Genomic DNA, 19170 nt, shown 5'->3' with positions numbered 1-19170 from the left:
GGCCCGCCTTATTCGATGTTCAAACTGCAAACTATTTTTTTTTTTTAACGATTTAACGTCATTTTATTAATAAAAAAAAAATCTAAAACGGGTAAAAAAAAACTACATGAGTTTATGAATTAAAACAAAACAAATCGTTGCTCTAATTTTCAAATAACGAAATAACAAAACAAATGAACATCACCAACAGCGCATACAAACAAACAACTCAAACACAACAACACTATGTTTATAATCTTGTCTTAAACATACTAAATTGCGTGACTTCATCATAATTCATGCTCCAATTTTGACATAATTTGCTCATTCTTCGGCTTCGCCTCCTAATACGAGTGAGAGAATTGCAATCAATCATACTACTTCTCTATACATCCTCAGCGCCACATTTTACACTCGAAAATGCTCTTGAATTTCTTTCCGCCCATACATGATAAATAATAGATGCATACCCACATTTAAACAAATCCGAGCAGAATTGATTAACTCTTGCTTTCATAATAGCAACAACCTCTTTGATGTTGATCCACTCCAAAGGGAAATAGACTAATTCCATTGCTTCTGAAAACCTTTTTCACAATTCAAACGTAAACGAACAACAACCAAATAAGTGATTCATTGTCTCCTCATTCTTTTCACAAAGTAGTTAATTAGAATCCGGAATATTCATATATCTTTTGATGCAATCCCTAGTTGAGTATTTTCCCTAAACAAGAACCACATGATGAAGTGGTACATCCGGATAACCATATTAGTTTGATATTTTTAAGCTTAGTTGAGTTCATATTCATATTATATTACCTCTCTTTAAATATAACCTTATTTATTATAAGTTTAATATTTGAATACTAGTTATTTAAAATATTACAAAATCAATCAACCTCTTAAATTGTCTGTTCCTTTTTTATATATAAATTTAAAATTATATGTGAAAGTATTTCAAAGGCAGAAAAAAGGGTATTGGGAAACAAAGTCTGCCCCATCTTCTGCCCTATGCACATGTTTAAGGTCCACTCCAGAGAGTCCTCCGTTTCCTCGAAACTGTTACTTCTTATTTTTCCCAAAATACCCTTTCTCTTTTTCCATTTCCAAAAGAAGCAACAACTGAACACTGTTTGAAATACTGTTGAAATTAAAGTGGTAGTTTGGTCAATTAAACTGAAAAAAATTAAAAGATAGTTAAATCGTGACCCAAGTTGGGTTTTGCCCTCTACCATGGCCCCCAAAAAAGGGCACATGTGAATGTGGGGGTAATGGGGCCAGAAACAAGCAAAAATTAGAGAAAGATAGGTTTAGTTTGATTCATCTTATTATATATTGTTGATTCTGTCAAAATGTCTAGTTGTTTTGAAAACTTATTTGTCAAAAACAGGGCAAATAAATAAAATTTAATTATAACCATTATAAGCAAATTTAGATGAATCAAACGAGGAGATAGGCATGTGAGAATGTGAGAACAGGAGAGGAGACAGTGAGGCAGAATGAAATGTACAGATTGTTCTGCACATTCCCTGCATTCTACTGATCACATTCTTTTCAAATTTAATAATAATAATAATATTAATCATTTTACTCATTTTCCCTTCTTTGTTATTCAAATATCTCTTTTGGGTCGACCACTGACAGAACGCCACCTCAAAAATAATATAATATGTTGTTAACACTTTTAATTAAACTAGTATAATGTTGTGGCTGCACCATGTGCCATATATCTTCTTATTCATATCCCAAATCCGGCATGTGTGCCACGTGGTTGCCCCTCCATTATCCTTCACTACTTTTATCTAATCAAAATTTATTATTATATATTATTTCAAGGCTGTTTCCTTACTTGTATCCATATTAACACAAATGGGTCTGAATTATTTGAAATATAATAATTTAAAAAAATATTAATATAAAAAAGTATTTGGGTTGATGTGAGGATGATAAAATGGAACCGTTTGAATCTATTTTAACATATTTTTATTAACCTTAAATCTGCACAAATTACAAATTGCAACAAAAACAATGTGCAGTTATATTCCTTTTGTTTGGCCCACTGTGTTATGACATTGGATGACCAGATAAGCGGTCAATTTTGTTCTATACATAAAACATATGGAGTGTCGGCTGTCAACATTCAATTTAAATGAGATTTGAATTATATTCCATGGCCCAACTATTTTATATCACTATTTTACGACTACTCTAAGAAGTAAAAAAAGTTCAAGACAGAAAATAGTCCATGAAATATATAATATAATTGAATATTGATACTCAAGAAAACGTTAAATAAGATTTAATTAGTTAAAACACCCAAATGCGGCAGAAAAAAAAGAAAGAAAAACTGTTAAACTCGCTAATATAGTAGTGTCAATACGGGCTTCTGAATCCTAGGGGTGGTGAATTCTGGGGGAGTGGCTCGCCGGTGAAAGGGTCAAATTTGTAGGGTATGCCAGTGAAGGGGTCAAACCTGACACGGGATGGTGGTGGTTGAGAGGGATGTCCTCCTCCGTTAACAGCTGTTGCTTGGAGGGAAGGATCCATATTTAGCGTGTTATAAGATACAGATGAAGACCTGGCCGATTGGTACATCAATGAGCCATCTTCCTCTATTCTGCTGCTATAACCACTTGATTGAGGTTGAGAATAAACCGATGAAGAATATCGACCCCCTGTTAAACTACTTTCATACCTGCATCTCATCTCATCACATAATTAAAATTATGTAGTAAATAAATCAACTAAATCTACAAATTTGGAATTTACTGACCTAGAGAAATTTGGATCAGCTACTGGTAAATGATATCTGGCTGAATAGCTAGGCACTTGTACTTCGTTTATAAGCATATCCCCTGCCCTAGGGTGCTGCAGCCATTACAGGAAAATAAAAAAAGAGTTAAAAACCCCTTCATCTAAAAAGTCATAATATATAAGTATTATTCAATCAATACCTTTGCTATTAACCTCGCAAGATACTCTCCTTTATTAGACTTGTCAGCCCCTGAAAGCATGAACTGCAAATAACGGCACAAGGGTTAAAATAAGGGCAAATAAAGTTAGAGAAGAAGTTAAAAAGCACTATGCTTCACCTGATCAAGAACCGTTATCGCAATTTGCTGAGGAAGTTGAATGAGGCTAGTAAGAGAATGGATATCTAACTGTTAATACAAGGAACAAAAAAGGTATAAAAAACCATAACAAAATATTCTCATAACAAGTCTAAAATGAACAAATAGAGTATCTGCATCAATTAATTTTTGGGGTGCTCAAGGATACGGACTAGACTGTGACTAATAATAACTACTGCTCATACTAGAACAGGATCAGCAATCCAAGAATAAGCAGATTTACATCGTAATGTGTTGCAATACCAAGCCGTAGGATCCTAAGAAAGCGCTCCTTAACAGAAAAGGGAAGTGATGCTAGAGCAGCTTCATATGTATCAGTGGCTGCCGCTTCCTGTGTGAAATAAACAATATTTCAACAACAATACAAATGCACAAGGTTATTATTGTACAAAAGCTTACAACAGATATAGCATGGGAGAGTTCACAATCGATGGATAATCTGAAAATACCCTAAATTTTCCCCAGCTGAGATTTCCAGGAAATCTTTTCAATAATTAATTAATGCTCAAATAAATAAACTAATAATAGTTAAAATACATACTGACTTTTAAATTCAAAAAATACTATCATTATCAAGCATTGTCGTATTAATCATCAAAATAATTATAATCTAATAGCACCTTTATCATACTGCCAACCTCTTAACTAATTCCCCATTACTTCTCAACCTTCACTTTTTTCTCTCATTATTCCTCTGTAAGAGGAACAATAAACTTTGCTTCCAATTCCTTCATTTTCCACTCACAAGGAGTCTCAATTGCTATGTATTCCTTCATCCCAAATCTTTTCTTGTAGTCAATCTTTTAAGGTCAACAGGAGAATCATTCCTACATTATCTCGCTTTCAAGGAAGACCTACCATGGATGGACCAACTAGGACGCTAAGTGATCAACTGCCTTCCCTATTTAAACAAATGCTTACCTATATCTTCTAGTTCACTCACAAATCATTACATTTAACTACATACAACCAAAGTCAAATGCTTTTAAAAACATTTTCTTCACCTTAGGTTTTTAAATTTAAAATCAAGTGGCATCTCTTTTCTTAATTGAATTAGGACATCTTAGAAAACACCTAACTTGCAAACAAGTTGTCAAAACACCTATGCTTGCGCGGGTGAGGGTGACTACTTCGATACTTACTCTCAAGGGGGAGAGGCAAATTAACAATTACATACTATACACAACATTTTGGGACATGAGATTTTCACATAAGCGACTAATCACCAATAACAAAAAAACAAGATATAAATTTATGAATAATAGAAACTAACATTTCGCAGATAATGTAATTCATGAGCTCTGGATATGTTGCTATGTGAGCTGCCAAGGATTTGATTATATGTTGAAGATTTCAAATGACTTGGAATCTTTTTAGCTGGTTTTCTTTCAGAGTCGTCACGAGACCGTTTCCCTTTTTTCTCCATAGGTGGCGGCCTTGCTAATTCCACCTATTGAATACATCAAACCCATGCCAAAACTCATGCACTATGGTCTTGATCATATTTACAAGATCAGGACTTCAGAATGTGTGGAGAATTTACCTGAAGCTTAAATAAAGGACCTCCATTTGGACACTGCACTTCTTTTCCATTCATTTCTTTTATAGCATCGTCAAGGTCCTAGAAACAGAAACAGAGTAAGAGGGAAGACAATGAAAATAATTAATTAAAATGACTGTCATCACAAAGGACAGTTTTGCCAGAGTGCTTGTAAGATCAAGTATATAAGATAAAAGAAATGTAAGCATCAATAGTATTAAATCAGTAAAAAAAATAAAGGATGTAAAAAAAATTGTAATGTAGAGCTGGGTCAAATTAGGGAAAAAGCAACATTTACAATCACAAAGACCACAAAATACATCTTGGACTATCAACTGTACAGAAAACACTGATATATCAAAGATAGTGCATGTAGTGGTATTTTCATTATCAGTGTATAGATAGATGGAAGAGACAATAACATATGCAGGACTAGAAGATAGCAGAGTAGAATAGAAACTTACGGATCGCTCTAAAAATTGAATGTATCCAACTGGGAAATCACGCTTATTGGATAGTGTAACACGATCTAACTGAAAACAAAATATAGTTAGTCAATAGTACAAAATATAATCCATCATTCATATGAGAGAGAGAATAAACGATTTTGAGCTGTAGACCTTTCCGAGAGGTTCAAACAATTCCCTCAAGTATTTCTCATCAGCATCCTGAGGGAGGTTACTGACAAATGCTGTTTTAACCTGTGGATGGAAGAGATGGGAAATAACAAGATAGAATCATTGGATTTAAGAGAAAGAAAAGGGGAAAGCATGCATGGAACAGTGACCACACCTTTGCAAGTTCCTCGGGATCAACATTAGTGTCCTCAGCCCATTTTACAACTGGATGACAGCTACCAGCAGCAATTGAAAAGTCTGGTTTTGTCCCCACTCGATAAGCTTTTACTGCAGCCTGTGATTTAGAGAGGCCGAGGCAGGTTCAAATTTCTTATATTTAAACCTGATAAGCCTCCATGTGGCTATATTGGGTAAACTTTGTGCTTTTGATTGATAATTTAAATATTAGATAAAATGTTGTGCAGACTTGATCGTATTCAGGGTAATAATATTCATATATTTGATGCTTGAGACACGTTGAAATGGAGTTGGCATTGGAAACTCAAATGATTCACGATGCAAGGCTTAGCCTCAGATCAGATGATATATATGTGACAAATTGGAATTGGAGTTTACAAGCAAAGTAGATAGAAAGGATATCACAAAGTATTAGCAGGAGTGATTAACAGGAGAGGAGGTTATATTTTGCAAAGGAGAGAAACAGACAATTCATAAAGTAACTAATGAGTAGATGACCATTCTCTAATGTGTTCTGTAAGAATTGAAAGATTCTCAGGGTTAATATTAATATTAGCTTTGGCTTTAAAGATGAGATACACCTTGTCCATTCTGGTTTTGATTTGCACTTGGCTAGAGTAATGTGTTTTTGTTGTGTGTCAAGATGTATGTCATTATAGTAACAGGATGGATATACACAATAAATCATTTTGGTACTGGAAAGTATTTCTTAGAAGTAATTTGCACTCCGATCTGGGTTTTGTTCATATCAGCATAGCTATGAAGTTCTAGCTAAGATAATCAAGTGGATTAGTCAATAAATTGTCCAATTTTAAACCTCTATCTTTAACCATCACCTCCTTAACTCAACCATACTCAATCCCATTCCTTGGGAGATCAAAACACAACGTTCTATCATCTTTACTTTGAGCACTCAGTGCTACAAAAATAATTCAGAAGCAAGAACATTGAATTCCAGTACCCAAGATACTTGGGCATGAAAGTCCAATCTCTAACTCAAATGATGGATAATCCTAAATCTGAACAAATTAACTTATGAAATGCAAGAAGGGAATACCTTTTCGCTTCTTAAGGGAGTTAGTTTCTAAAATTCTTTGCATGTTAGTATTTATCTGTTTTGCAATTTTTAGGATTCTATCATTTTGCATATTAGTATTTATCTGTTTTGCAGGCTTAAGAAATTATTGTTCAAACTTCCAGCATGATAGAAGAATTGAACCCAACAACAAGAGAAATTTCCACTTCCAGAAGATTGGGTAAGTTACTATCTTCACTTAAGAGTTGTCTGATAATGGACAAGTTTTAACTTCTTTGGAGGATAGATGTAAAATCTTGTAAATTTAGTCCAAAATATATTTTATGTATGTTGTGATCAGAGAATTACAAGTTATTGCTCTTAAAATGTCTAAAACTTTTTGTGAAAATCATTTGTCCGTGAATTGGAGTGGGTCAAATAGAAGAAAAAAAAAATGCCTGAACCCAGAATCAAACCACGGACCTGAGCTCCTACCCTGTAGGATTTAAGACGCCATCTGTGAGTCAATAGATGCCATGCAAGTGTTTAAGAACAATCAACAACTACTATTTAAACATAATAGGAAGGAACTTTACAGCATGAGATGAAAACTTCACTAAAGCAAAACCCCGATTTTGTTGCTTCTGAGATGCTTCTCCAATGGTGAAGGGTTTTGGCAGCTCCACAGACACAACATCTGGAAAATCCTATCAATCAAAACACCTCATGCTTAGGCTATCTGATAAATTGACAACACTAGGAAACAAATCATGAATATGTACCTGTCGTAAAATTTCCTCAAATTCATCATCAGTCCAATCTGCAAGAATGATAAATTGTTCACATCATTTAAATTTAAATTAAATGAACTAGGACCAACCAAATAACATCCAGGCATAATAGACTTAAAACAATAATAAATTGTCACCAAAAATTGAATCCAACCTTTGCAAATCTTTCCAAAATATAGAGATTTCTGTTCATTTGAAGGCAGAACACCAATCTTCTTCCCATCTAGCTGAAATACAAAGCCAAGCAGATCAACATTGAGGATTTTCAATGATAAATAATAATAATAATAATTTGAGCCTTAATCTAAGTGGAAATCATCAGAATATTGTAGACTCCTAAAGAGTTGTAGATTCAGAAAACAACGTTTTATCTAATCCGTTAAAAGCAGATTTCTCTCTTTAGAAGATAGCTAATAGATAAGGCCTTTATCACCACAATTTTACCCAGCATATACTTACTGTAATTCCAGATTTTTCCTTCAATGCTTTATCAGCAGCCTCTTTTGTGGCAAAACGCACAAAGCCAAAGCCCTGCAACAACCAATATGAATTTAAAATATCAAACTCAATTCATTAATAAAATTGAAAAGAACAATGTAGTTAAATATCTTCTAAATAACTGCATTCTAGAGAATGTTGAACCTTGGATTTGCCTGTATGATCCTTTATTAAACGCACTTCCAAAATATCACCACATGTAGAGAATTCCTGAGGAAACACAATGACAGTAAAATAGCAATCACTTACTATAACATCAAAACTATGCTACGAAACTCATCATCAAAGACGGTAAACCATAACCAGAAAAAGCTATATTGATAGAATTGAAAGCAGAAAGACCATATAATCAAATGATGGCAATAATATTTTCAAGATCTATTCACATGGTAAATTTGGCATCAAGAACTGCTTCAAAATGCATGATAACACCAATATACTCAAAGACACTAGGGCCAGATAAAGGGTTTTGGCTGAGAGAAGAATAGAGCAGTGTAAACAAGATAATGCAGCCACACATATTCACTCACACCTTTGAAGGGAAAGATCAGCTCCAACAACAAATAAAAAATCAAGGAAGCATCAAGACATTAGGCGGTGTTAATGAGAGGGTTTATCACTTCCTACTCTCAGACAAACTAGAGTGAAAAAATAATACTTTCTGTGTCACAAGCTAAATTCCAGCAATGGAACTAGGAAATTCATTTTGACATTATGCAAGTTGAGTATATTACTATTATTCAAAGGTGCATGTCCCTGTAGAAACCTAATGCTAACTCATGTAATCTGGTAAACAATCTTGTGAATCGTACAAACCTCATTAATTGTGTCTTCATCTATAGATCTAGACAACCCACCAACAAAAACCTCCGATCCACCACCTGGTAGCTCTTCACAGAAAAAAAGATAACGGAGATATAATGGTCAAATATGACTTTATTACTGAAACAATTCAAAGAAACATTTTGTGAATTCGAATGATGCATATATGTCTATTCTTCTTGATGCTACAAAGTTATAGTTTTGATGATACACATCGTCATCACCAATCCAACGTGTCTTAATGGTTGAGAAGAACTTTAAGGTCATGTGTTCAAGATTTGGTTTTGACATTATTTGTATTAAATTATTAATAGAAGTCGTTTTTGCAACAACTTTATTAATCCAAACTTTAGCATTTAAAAAATTATAATTTGTTAGCACAACTGCAATTTCTCTCAATAGTCTACAAGGAGTGCAAGTTACACAAGTAAACATTATTAATGCAGCATGTGAATAATTAAGTAAACAGGACTTACGCATATAAGATATAATGACTGGATAGGTAATGTAAAGGACTGGGATAAGGAGGAAGGGCTTACGATGATCCATTGATTGATATTCTAATTACTTCACAATACAACAGAAATGATGCGGTTGACTTCAAATCTTGTGAGAAGACTCCACCATTTATCTGCAACAACAATATATGTATGTACTTAAGCCCTAATAAACAAATAACTAACCCTGCATCAATGGACAAAAGCTTAAAAGTACAAGATCTGCACATTCTCCTAATGGTATTCTTGAGTCTTGGCTATTCTTTCCATCTCCCTTATCAATCTATTTTGAATCACTTTCTTCTTCTATTGACTACTCCTTCTCCTATTTCTTGATGTCTGTGTTATTATCACTGTTATTGTATTATATTCTAAGTTATATCATTACAGAAATATCTAGCAAACATCTAAGAAGAAGACTAGTTCACTGATTATTCCTCCTATCAATAGCAATCTATTACAGATCATTAACATATTGAACCTCTGAAAGTTCTTTCACAGTATTATTTCTTGATCAATTGTCATCCTTCTAAAACACTAATATGGTAACATTTTTTTTTTTAAATAACAGTGTTTATCTTATTCCTTCGATCCATTCTTTTAATGCTTCCATTACTTTTTTTAATCGCCTTCGGCATTTAGTTACAAAATTGATGTGCATATAAAATCTAATGAATCGGTCTGAAATCAAGATTCTCCTTCTACTTATGATCAAGAATGTTACTAACATGTGAGCTTTAATTAAAATTATAGACACAAGTGTACTCACTCAATTAGCGGGGAGGAAGAGAAAATGATCTCAATTGGATGAGGATGCTGATTATAAATCTCGCCACTGAAGTTAACTGTGAAACTAAAACATGGAATTCGCACGTGTGAGGAGGGAATTACATACCTCGGCTGGACGAGGAAGACAAGCATGTACAATCGAAACGAAACCCTAGAAACAATTAGTGAATCAACCACCGGAGACGACGGGGATGAAGTTTCTTAGGTTTTTCCTTAGCCAAAAAACATTACGACAAATTTACAAGTAATGGGTCAAAAGTACAAGCCCAACAACAACATTTAAAACACCCTTTAAAATCTGGATTTAAATCAGGTTTTAAACAAGATTAATAAATATTTAAATATATAAAAATATTATTTTATCTATGATTACATTTATACTAAATAATTTCTGTTCATGTAATAAAAAAAAGTTATAAATTAAATCTATACAAAAACCTTAAAATGAATTTTGTGCTGTTATCATTTCAAAGTTTTTCTGTCTTTGGTTTTATTATAGTTATAGAATATTTAAAGGAAAAATTATCGAAAAAGTTCCTTCCATCCATAACCATTTACCACTTTGTCGGGTGTAACATTTTATTTCAATTTTAATATTATTAAGACGAAGTCTAAAATATTCTAAAATAATTTGGGCAAGGTAAGAATTTTCATATGAATAGTTATAAATTTTATTATTACGGCGCTTTATGAGATTTGATCCTGAAAGTCGGTAGAGTCTGTGGAAGAGTTAATCGTTTTTCTCGAAAATTTACAAGCTCGATAATCAATAAAAAAATAGGGACATTCCACTAATCATTATGATATTTATTTCATTCTAGTCTAATAGCTCCTTGTAATCCCCTAATATTGAGTATCGTTTTATTTATTTTATTTTATTTTTTTTATGTCGGGTTGTGTTTAAACGATTTTTATAATTTTTAATATACATAAACTTAAAAAAAAAATATATAGTTATAAATTTTAATTTTCCAGAACTAGTAAAGAGATGAAAAAATTATTAAAAAAAATTGTGTTTATTATATGAAAAAAGTTAACATATTCTTATTTCAACTTATAAGATTTTAAATAAACATAGAGATATTTGATTTTTCAGACAATAATATTATATTTACTTCAATTACCCTGAATTAAAGAGAATTGAATTATGGAATTATATCTATTAAATCCTTATGTTTTTTTTTTGTGTGTGTTTTTAGAAAAATAAAATAATGAACCCTTTTCATTTTTTTCGCAACTTGAATAACACATTTGAATATGTTTTTATTAAAAGTCTTAGGATTAAGTTGATACACTTAATAGTTTAAGGAATAATTTGATTGATTAAAGAAAATTCAAAGACTTAAAATAAAGTAATGTTCAGGATCCGGCCCAAGAAAATAATCGGCCCATCACGTATACAAAGCAAGCTAGGTATTTAAGTATCATATTGTCTTTCAAGAAAAAACCCTAGAGTAGTAGTCAGCGTCGCAGCGATAAACTGTTATCCGCCGTTGCTGCAGCTGCTACTTCATCTTCTTCCCTTGTACGACAATGGCGACGTCAAGAGCTGTGAAGGATGTCTCTCCTCATGAGTTCGTCAAGGCTTACTCTGCTCATCTTAAACGCTCCGGAAAGGTAATCATTCATAACTTCCTGTTTACAATCTCAAATCTTTTAAACTCTATCTATGTCTTTTGATCTGTTACGAGATTAGTGAAGGAGATTTGTTCGTTTTATTATCTGTTTGAATTGTCCCATGATTACTAAAAGCGCGTATACTTGTTTATATCATATTTTATTATGGTGTTTAGGTTTTATTCAAAGGGATGAACGGATCAAGTCATCTCAATCCTCTAATATATATCAAATTCATATAACATTACAATTCGAAATACGAATTTGTTGGAAATATTCACTAGTTGTTCGAAATCCATATAACTGCATTTTTTTTAATTAAATGTTGCAATTAGTCTGCTTGAGATTATAAAGTTAACTTATTGAATATCAGCTTTATAGATGAGTTATCTTATGTGTGTATAACTGTATATGATAGTGTATTCACTTATTTGAAGAAATATAATATCTTATATAAGATATTTCCTCCAGATTTGTAAATAGCCAAAAACCCAAATTTTCAGTCCATATAATACTTTAGTTCTTTTAGTCTGTAGGGGGAAGGGGGAGTGTAAAGTTCTAAATCTCCTATTTTGTTGTTTGATTTCATTGTATATAGAACACACTTCAAGTTTTAAACAGACTAATGATTGAATTATTCCCCAATAGATCGAGCTTCCCCATTGGGTTGATATTGTGAAGACTGGTACTTTCAAGGAACTTGCTCCTTATGACCCAGATTGGTACTATATCAGAGCTGGTATGTTTGTTTCACTTGTTTGACTTTACAGTTTATACAAATGGTTCTGCATAGAAAGAAAACTGATGATAAACTGTACAAATTTGGTTTCAGCTTCCATGGCAAGAAAGGTATACCTGAGACAGGGACTTGGAGTTGGTGCTTTCAGAAGGATTTACGGTGGAAGTAAGAGGAATGGAAGCCGTCCTCCTCACTTCTGCAAAAGCAGTGGATCAGTTGCTCGCCACATCCTTCAACAATTGCAGAAAATTAACATCATTGATGTTGATTCCAAGGGGTAAGCTTTTGATTTTACATTCTTTGAGTTTGAAAAACTGAAGGCTGATGGTGTTTCTCTAATAATGTATGTACCTACCAGTGGGCGAAAAATTACATCCAGTGGCCAAAGAGACCTTGATCAAGTTGCTGGAAGGATTGTGGTTGCTGCTGAGTAAAGTGTTGCTGCAAAGTTTTATTAGAAGTTTTGTTGTGGTGAACTATTTGCATGGTTATTTTGGATTGTTTTAATTTTGTCTTTAAAGGAATATAAATTTGATAATGGTTTTATCCATCTATGGTTTGTTTTCAAGAAAGCATTTTCAGTGTTATTTATGAGAACCACTATTTATCTTAAAGTTAATGCTTCATTTGAATCTCTCAAAATCAAGCTTTAATTGATTGTATTCTATTCATGTGATGCAATACCAGATTAAGGATTTTTCTTGAATCATATAATGAATTTGTCCTATCTAATTTTATTAAATTAATACTCAGTTATATTGCCAATTTATGAGAGTTTTCTTAAATTTTCAAATTTAAAATGAACTATGGTTTGCAAACTAAATTTTAGTTTTTAACACATTGTTCCCGATTAATACATTTTAATTTGTTTAACAATTATTTAATTTGTTTTACTTAATTTAATATGTTTACTTAATACAACACCATTTTAACTTGTTGAACTAATATTTTATTTGTTAGTCTTGTTTTGACTTGTTTAATATGTTTTTATTTTAACAAATATATAATTCGTTTTAATCAATTTCACATGTTTTTGACACGTTTTAGCACGTTTATCACATTAAACATATTTTAGTACATGTAACACGTTTTTTACTCATTTAACACATTTTGGTACATTTATCACGTTTTTAACATATTTAACATGTTTTGACCCGTTTAACACACTTGTGACACATTTAACATTTTTTTGTCTGTTTAAATTTTTTTATTCCGTCTAATATGTCTTTAACATTATTATATATTTTTTTTATCTGATTAACATAATTTTGATTTGTTTGAGATTATTTTGATAATTTAATTATTAAATTAATTGAAGAAATAATATGTAAGATTAATATATATTATTTAAATAATTCATACTAGATAAAATCTCAAATATCGTAAACTTTATATATTTTCATAAACAAATTAATTTATTAAAAATTTTAAAATTTGCAATTATTTTCTATTTGACTGTAATGAAGATCAACGTCTTAAAATTAAGAGAATATATTGAAGATGAAAGATGGTTAGTTTATATTGGATTGATAAGAAATAATTAAATTAAATTAATTTAAATTTAAATAACTCTAACCCAACCTGAAATAAACTAAACTCATCACAAATTCAACACAACCCAAATTAATATTTTGAGTTTAGGTTAAAGTTGAGATTGAATCTAACACAAACTATGTTCACTAAAATGATTTTTCTCGAAATAGGCCATTTAATATTGTAAAATGTATTTTGTTTTGTTTTCTCCACATGGAGCAACACATCATAGTGACTTAGGCGTTACTTCAACATGCACTTTTTGAGTTCCAAGTTATGATGATCCTTATTTTACAAGTTTTCATATGAAGATAACCATAAAATATAATATTAATATATTGACTTTTTATTTATTTGTATGTCTCCTAATTAATTCATAACTAAGTAGGTAGATTAAATTAGTTCTGAGTTTTTTATACTTTTAAATTCAATTTCGCTTGCATTAATTAAAAACATCAACATAATAATAATTTTTTATTATTAATTAAAGACAACCAAAATATCAAGTTAGTAAATTCAAATATCACAACTTAATTAATATACTTTTAATACAGATCTAATTAGTTCGTTTATTTAAATCGATGATATATCTTTAATCTTATCACAGCTTATCTGTTGTAGTTATATTCGGTTTTAAATAAAGTGAAAATTTTATACAATATTGAATTAGGAAGTAACAATAATCTTATTTAAAAAATGATGAATTTAAAAATACGTCATTAACTACCTTTAGTCTATTATTAATAATTGTGTAATTTGACCATTTTGTCCTTAGATTTCAGTTGTGAGAGAGGAGGGATCTTGATTGGTTAACGGGTATATAAGGGCATGTTTGTTTCTCTTCCATGCTCATTACAGCTGGTCCTTACTTGTGCAGGAACAGCTCGCCGGATCTCATAATCCTGCATCTTCATTCTCTCTTGATCTCTCGGTAAGAAGTAAGTTTTAATCTCAATCTCAACTAGATTACAATTTTGATTCCTTTCCGTTTCTGCTACATTGTTTATATATTCACTACTTAATTATTCACCATTGTTGTTCTGAATACATGATTGTATGGAATTCAAGGATTCAATTTATAATTACCTACGAAGATTCTTCTTCTTTCTTTCTTTCTTTTGTAAAATGTTTTGATCTGCAGCGAGATTTGTTCTTCCGGTGATCGGTAGAACATGATTGATATTTTCTTACGAACGGTTATCAGATCTGACTACATTTCCACAAAATTATAATTCGATCTATTCGCTTCTTTTGCTTCTTCTGCTAGTAACTTGATTTGGTGGCGGTTAGTGTTTGTTTCGTTGGATCTAATCTGTGATCTTCTTGATAATTATCTTGTTCTTGCAATGGATTGTTAATTAATTTATTCGTTATAACATTGTTTAGATGTGCTCTTCTCATATGCATTCGAGTTTGTTTTGTGTTGTTTATGTTCTATATATAACAAGTCTAGTGTGTTAGCTTAGATCTACTAGTGCTCACACAGAAAATGGCTTTACCGGTCAAGATATTTGGTTACTTTCTTACAGATCTGCATAGAAACTAGAATTTTCCTATCATTGTATTCGCAGTTGAACTCTTTATGTTTTCAAGACTCCTAAACCATTACAGGAATGTTAAGTTTGATTATGCCCTAAATTAATATTGTGAAAAGCTATTGGGAATGGAAGACTGTATTAGCTAACAATTTGACAAACAGTGGCTAAAAGAGTATTGAAAGGGTAAATTCGTTTTCAAACTGCATGGATTAGTACATAACATTTATGTCTGCCTATTAGTTTCATGTGGAAAGCTGGTCTATCTAGTGTATTCTTATTTTATCTTTCTTTTTGTCATGTTCTAGGTAGAAAAGGAAAAAAAATGGTGAAGATTTGCTGTATTGGAGCGGGTTATGTTGGTGGGCCAACAATGGCAGTGATTGCCCTCAAATGTCCAAATATTGAAGTGGTTGTGGTCGACATTTCTGTTCCGCGTATCAGTGCATGGAACAGTGACCAGCTCCCCATCTATGAGCCAGGCTTGGACGATGTGGTGAAGCAATGTCGTGGCAAGAACCTATTCTTCAGCACCGAAGTGGAGAAACACGTTCACGAAGCTGACATAGTTTTTGTTTCAGTCAATACACCAACCAAGACTAGAGGACTCGGTGCAGGCAAAGCTGCGGATCTCACCTACTGGGAGAGTGCTGCTCGTATGATTGCCGATGTATCCAAAACCGATAAGATAGTCGTCGAGAAATCAACTGTTCCTGTCAAAACAGCAGAAGCAATTGAGAAAATCCTGACGCACAACAGCAAAGGGATTAATTTCCAGATTCTATCCAACCCGGAATTCCTTGCGGAGGGAACCGCTATCGGAGATCTCTTCGAGCCTGACCGTGTTCTAATCGGTGGTCGAGAGACACCCGAAGGGCAGAGGGCCATCCAAACGCTGAAGGCCGTGTATTCCCATTGGGTCTCTGACGATAGAATCCTATGCACCAATCTCTGGTCGGCCGAACTCTCTAAGCTTGCTGCCAACGCTTTCTTGGCACAGAGGATCTCGTCAGTCAATGCCATGTCAGCTCTCTGCGAGGCAACCGGAGCTGACGTCGCACAAGTGTCGTACGCGATCGGAAAGGACACTAGAATTGGGTCGAGGTTCCTAAACGCAAGCGTTGGGTTTGGCGGGTCTTGCTTCCAGAAGGATATCTTGAACCTGGTGTACATATGCGAATGCAACGGGCTGCCCGAGGTTGCGGAATACTGGAAGCAAGTGATAAAGATCAACGATTATCAGAAGAGCCGTTTTGTGAACAGGGTTGTGTCGTCCATGTTCAACACTGTTTCGAACAAGAAGATTGCGATTCTCGGGTTTGCGTTCAAGAAAGATACAGGGGATACGAGAGAGACGCCGGCTATTGATGTTTGTAAGGGATTGATAGGAGATAGGGCCCGTTTGAGCATATACGATCCTCAGGTATCTGAGGATCAGATACAAAGAGACCTGACGATGAACAAGTTTGACTGGGATCATCCCCTTCATCTCCAACCGACTAGTCCGACGACTGTGAAACAAGTTAGCGTGGTTTGGGATGCGTATGAGGCGAGTAAGGATGCTCATTGCATATGCATACTCACCGAGTGGGATGAATTCAAGGGTCTTGATTATAAGAAGATATACGACAACATGCAGAAGCCTGCTTTTGTTTTTGATGGAAGGAACGTGGTGGATTCGGAGAAGTTGAGGGAGATTGGATTTATCGTCTACTCCATTGGTAAGCCTCTAGATGCATGGCTAAAGGACATGCCAGCTGTGGCTTAATAATCTGATTCATTCATCATGCGTGCATTTTTCCCATTGGGTAAGGTACGTCCGTCTTTCATTTCACTTGTTTTAAAATGTCGGATCCCTTCACATACATGAGTACTAGTTTGATTCATTTTGGGTTATGAAAAAAGTTACCATATTATTTCTGTTGTACGTTGTTGTTACAAGTCCAATACCTACCTTCATGTGGTTTGAACTTGATGATGCAATAAAAAAACTTTTAATTACTAGTATTCATTCTTCTTGTGTCTCAAGAAAAAATATATAATGTTTGCTTTTGTGCTATTCTCCATATCTAATTCATATAATACATCATAGTATAAACTTGTAATTAAGATACTGATGATGATGAAACCACTTCACTGAGCTTGGTTTTATCTTTCAATATTTGAAGCATCAAAGCCCTGGTTTTCCCATCTGGTTCGAGTCCACTCTTTCTCATTTTTATGTACATCTTAGTAGCCATGTCGCTTTTCCCTCTTAAACAAACTCCTTGAATCGCAATGTTATAAAGTGACGACCAATCGCCATTATTACTCCCAACAACACTCTGCAAATCAAACTTGAAAACAGTATAAGATGGCAAAACAATTGAAATTTTAGGCATATATGTTATGCTTGTTCTTTTTTTACCTTTATGATTTGCTCCACTTCAATCCACATGGAACCCCACACACAAATTCTGACCATAGATGAAAGTGTAAACATGTCCGGTTCACATTTTTGGTCCATCATCCGTTCGTAAACCTGCAATGCGACTTTCGGCTTTCTCGCCACCTCACAGGCCCCGATCACGAGATTATAGGTCGCGGTTGAAATCTGAAATCCGGATGTTTCCATCTCCCATAATAGTTGCAGACTTTTATCCCATAAACCTAGCCTTTGACATGACATTAGACATGTATTGTATAAATGTGAATTTATCACATTATTATTGTTTTCTTCTTCTTCATCATCCTTAATTCTCTGAAACAGTTTAATAACTTCACCGTGTCTGTTCGCTTTGTACAAACCGCCAAGAAGCCCGTTCCATGTATATGCATCCGGCTTGTGACCAATAACGTCAGACTTCATCGCTTGGTAGATTCTAAAGGCTCGTTTGACTTCACCGTGTTTCCCCAACGCGTTAATCAGGGAATTACAATCTACAATAGTTGGTTTCATTCCATCGTCCAGCATTCTTTGAAAGACATTTAATCCCAACTCCCACTTACCTTCTTCTCGGCTACACGCTCCTATAACAGCGTGCATAACATCCTCTGTCGGATCGAGTTTGTGACGAATCATTTCCTCGTACGCGTCGATTGCCAACTCGTTCTGCCCGCACCGAACAAACGTGCATATCAACAGGCGATAAGTGAGGCTAGTCGCGATACACGTATTGGAATTCGCAACGAGTCTCCAGATTCTCTCGGCCTGTACCCATTTGTTCGATTTAGAACAAACGGATATCATCGTGTTGTAGACGATGGGGTCGAAGATTTTCCTGACGTCGACCTGGCTTTCTAGATCGTTGAACATGTGCAATGCTGCATCGAAGCCACGGGCATTGGAAACTGCCTTGAGGACTAGGCTGCAAGTATGGCTACTGATGAGGTCGCTTGTTCTCATGGATTCGAAGATTGTTAGAGCTGAATCGAGCATTTGGTTTCTTAAGAGGGATGCGATGAGGGAATTACAGGCGTGTGAATTGGGACGAAGATCTGAAAATTGCATGGATCTGTACAACTCTACTGCACTTGTAACCTTGTTCAGTCTACTGAGGTTTAAAATCCTTCTCGACAGTATTTCTTCATCCCTTTCTTCAAGATAGTGTAGTTTGATTAATTCAGTTGAAGAATGATTGAGGCCACCGGATTTTGAATCTTCTGATGTAATAACCAAGGAGCTTTGGGCATTAATCCTTGCAAGCCTTCTTCTACTTGGAACTAGGGTTTTAAAATTGAAAGTGGTTGTTGTTGGGTAATGGGGGAAACTATATCCACCACCACCACCACATGAAGAACCGGGAATTGTTAGTGAATTTCTCAACAGTTCAGCCATGTCGGCCCTGTGGTATGAAGACACAGTAATTAGTTATAGCATTTCATGAGTA

General features: G+C 33.9%; 5 protein-coding genes across 6 annotated transcripts; 2 read left to right on the top strand and 3 right to left on the bottom strand.

Moving 5' to 3' along the window:
• Positions 1-2230: 2230 nt before the first annotated feature.
• LOC124914635 lies at positions 2231-4791 on the bottom strand. The gene is made up of 7 exons (XM_047455226.1): positions 4654-4791; positions 4384-4560; positions 3334-3441; positions 3072-3140; positions 2934-2996; positions 2753-2847; positions 2231-2674 (listed from the first exon to the last, which is right to left on the bottom strand). Exons 1-7 carry the CDS (start codon positions 4705-4707, stop codon positions 2353-2355), a joined length of 888 nt encoding a protein of 295 aa, XP_047311182.1. The 5' UTR covers positions 4708-4791; the 3' UTR covers positions 2231-2352.
• Positions 4778-10130, bottom strand: LOC124916186 (heterogeneous nuclear ribonucleoprotein Q-like). Its single transcript, XM_047456915.1, has 12 exons — positions 9984-10130; positions 9131-9222; positions 8586-8659; positions 7914-7979; positions 7731-7802; positions 7426-7498; positions 7263-7300; positions 7077-7187; positions 5443-5562; positions 5271-5351; positions 4971-5183; positions 4778-4786 (listed from the first exon to the last, which is right to left on the bottom strand). The coding sequence occupies exons 2-12, from the start codon at positions 9138-9140 to the stop codon at positions 4778-4780; spliced, it is 867 nt and encodes a 288-aa protein (XP_047312871.1). The 5' UTR covers positions 9141-9222; positions 9984-10130.
• A 1192-nt stretch (positions 10131-11322) lies between these two features.
• On the top strand, positions 11323-12801 carry LOC124915098 (40S ribosomal protein S19-3-like). The gene is made up of 4 exons (XM_047455752.1): positions 11323-11494; positions 12143-12233; positions 12327-12510; positions 12592-12801. The coding sequence occupies exons 1-4, from the start codon at positions 11411-11413 to the stop codon at positions 12665-12667; spliced, it is 435 nt and encodes a 144-aa protein (XP_047311708.1). The 5' UTR covers positions 11323-11410; the 3' UTR covers positions 12668-12801.
• A 1822-nt stretch (positions 12802-14623) lies between these two features.
• LOC124916680 (UDP-glucose 6-dehydrogenase 1-like) lies at positions 14624-17308 on the top strand. Of its 2 annotated transcripts, none has more exons than XM_047457431.1 (2): positions 14624-14697; positions 15610-17308. In XM_047457431.1, the coding sequence occupies exon 2, from the start codon at positions 15627-15629 to the stop codon at positions 17067-17069; it is 1443 nt and encodes a 480-aa protein (XP_047313387.1). In that variant the 5' UTR covers positions 14624-14697; positions 15610-15626; the 3' UTR covers positions 17070-17308. The 2 variants fall into 2 exon arrangements, with proteins under 2 accessions (XP_047313387.1, XP_047313386.1); XM_047457430.1 differs by having other exon boundaries at positions 14630-14704.
• Positions 17309-17321: 13 nt separating this feature from the next.
• LOC124916679 (pentatricopeptide repeat-containing protein At3g29290) lies at positions 17322-19159 on the bottom strand. Its single transcript, XM_047457429.1, has 2 exons — positions 17709-19159; positions 17322-17625 (listed from the first exon to the last, which is right to left on the bottom strand). The coding sequence occupies exons 1-2, from the start codon at positions 19116-19118 to the stop codon at positions 17407-17409; spliced, it is 1629 nt and encodes a 542-aa protein (XP_047313385.1). The 5' UTR covers positions 19119-19159; the 3' UTR covers positions 17322-17406.
• Positions 19160-19170: the final 11 nt, after the last annotated feature.

The sequence above is a fragment of the Impatiens glandulifera genome, chromosome 9 (genome assembly GCF_907164915.1).
Source record: "Impatiens glandulifera chromosome 9, dImpGla2.1, whole genome shotgun sequence".
Taxonomy (NCBI): Eukaryota; Viridiplantae; Streptophyta; class Magnoliopsida; order Ericales; family Balsaminaceae; genus Impatiens; species Impatiens glandulifera.
Note: the sequence above shows the minus strand (reverse complement) of the source record. Positions and strands in the feature narration are given on the sequence as shown.

Excerpts from the sequence above, each read along its gene's own strand:
- LOC124916186 (XM_047456915.1), bottom strand. Across the intron at positions 7,803-7,913 it reads ATCATACAGGCAAATCCAAG|GGCTTTGGCTTTGTGCGTTT; the intron begins GTTCAACATTCT and ends TGGTTGTTGCAG. Across the intron at positions 5,184-5,270 it reads TGTTTGAACCTCTCGGAAAG|TTAGATCGTGTTACACTATC; the intron begins GTCTACAGCTCA and ends TTTTGTTTTCAG.
- LOC124916680 (XM_047457431.1), top strand. The coding sequence starts at position 15,627 with ATGGTGAAGATTTGCTGTATTGGAGCGGGTTATGTTGGTGGGCCAACA.
- LOC124916679 (XM_047457429.1), bottom strand. The coding sequence starts at position 19,118 with ATGGCTGAACTGTTGAGAAATTCACTAACAATTCCCGGTTCTTCATGT. Across the intron at positions 17,626-17,708 it reads AAGTGGAGCAAATCATAAAG|AGTGTTGTTGGGAGTAATAA; the intron begins GTAAAAAAAGAA and ends TTTGATTTGCAG.
- LOC124915098 (XM_047455752.1), top strand. The coding sequence starts at position 11,411 with ATGGCGACGTCAAGAGCTGTGAAGGATGTCTCTCCTCATGAGTTCGTC. Across the intron at positions 12,234-12,326 it reads TTGGTACTATATCAGAGCTG|CTTCCATGGCAAGAAAGGTA; the intron begins GTATGTTTGTTT and ends ATTTGGTTTCAG. Across the intron at positions 12,511-12,591 it reads ATTGATGTTGATTCCAAGGG|TGGGCGAAAAATTACATCCA; the intron begins GTAAGCTTTTGA and ends TGTACCTACCAG.
- LOC124914635 (XM_047455226.1), bottom strand. The coding sequence starts at position 4,707 with ATGAATGGAAAAGAAGTGCAGTGTCCAAATGGAGGTCCTTTATTTAAG. Across the intron at positions 2,997-3,071 it reads CGATAACGGTTCTTGATCAG|TTCATGCTTTCAGGGGCTGA; the intron begins GTGAAGCATAGT and ends CGTTATTTGCAG. Across the intron at positions 2,675-2,752 it reads GCTGATCCAAATTTCTCTAG|GTATGAAAGTAGTTTAACAG; the intron begins GTCAGTAAATTC and ends GATGAGATGCAG.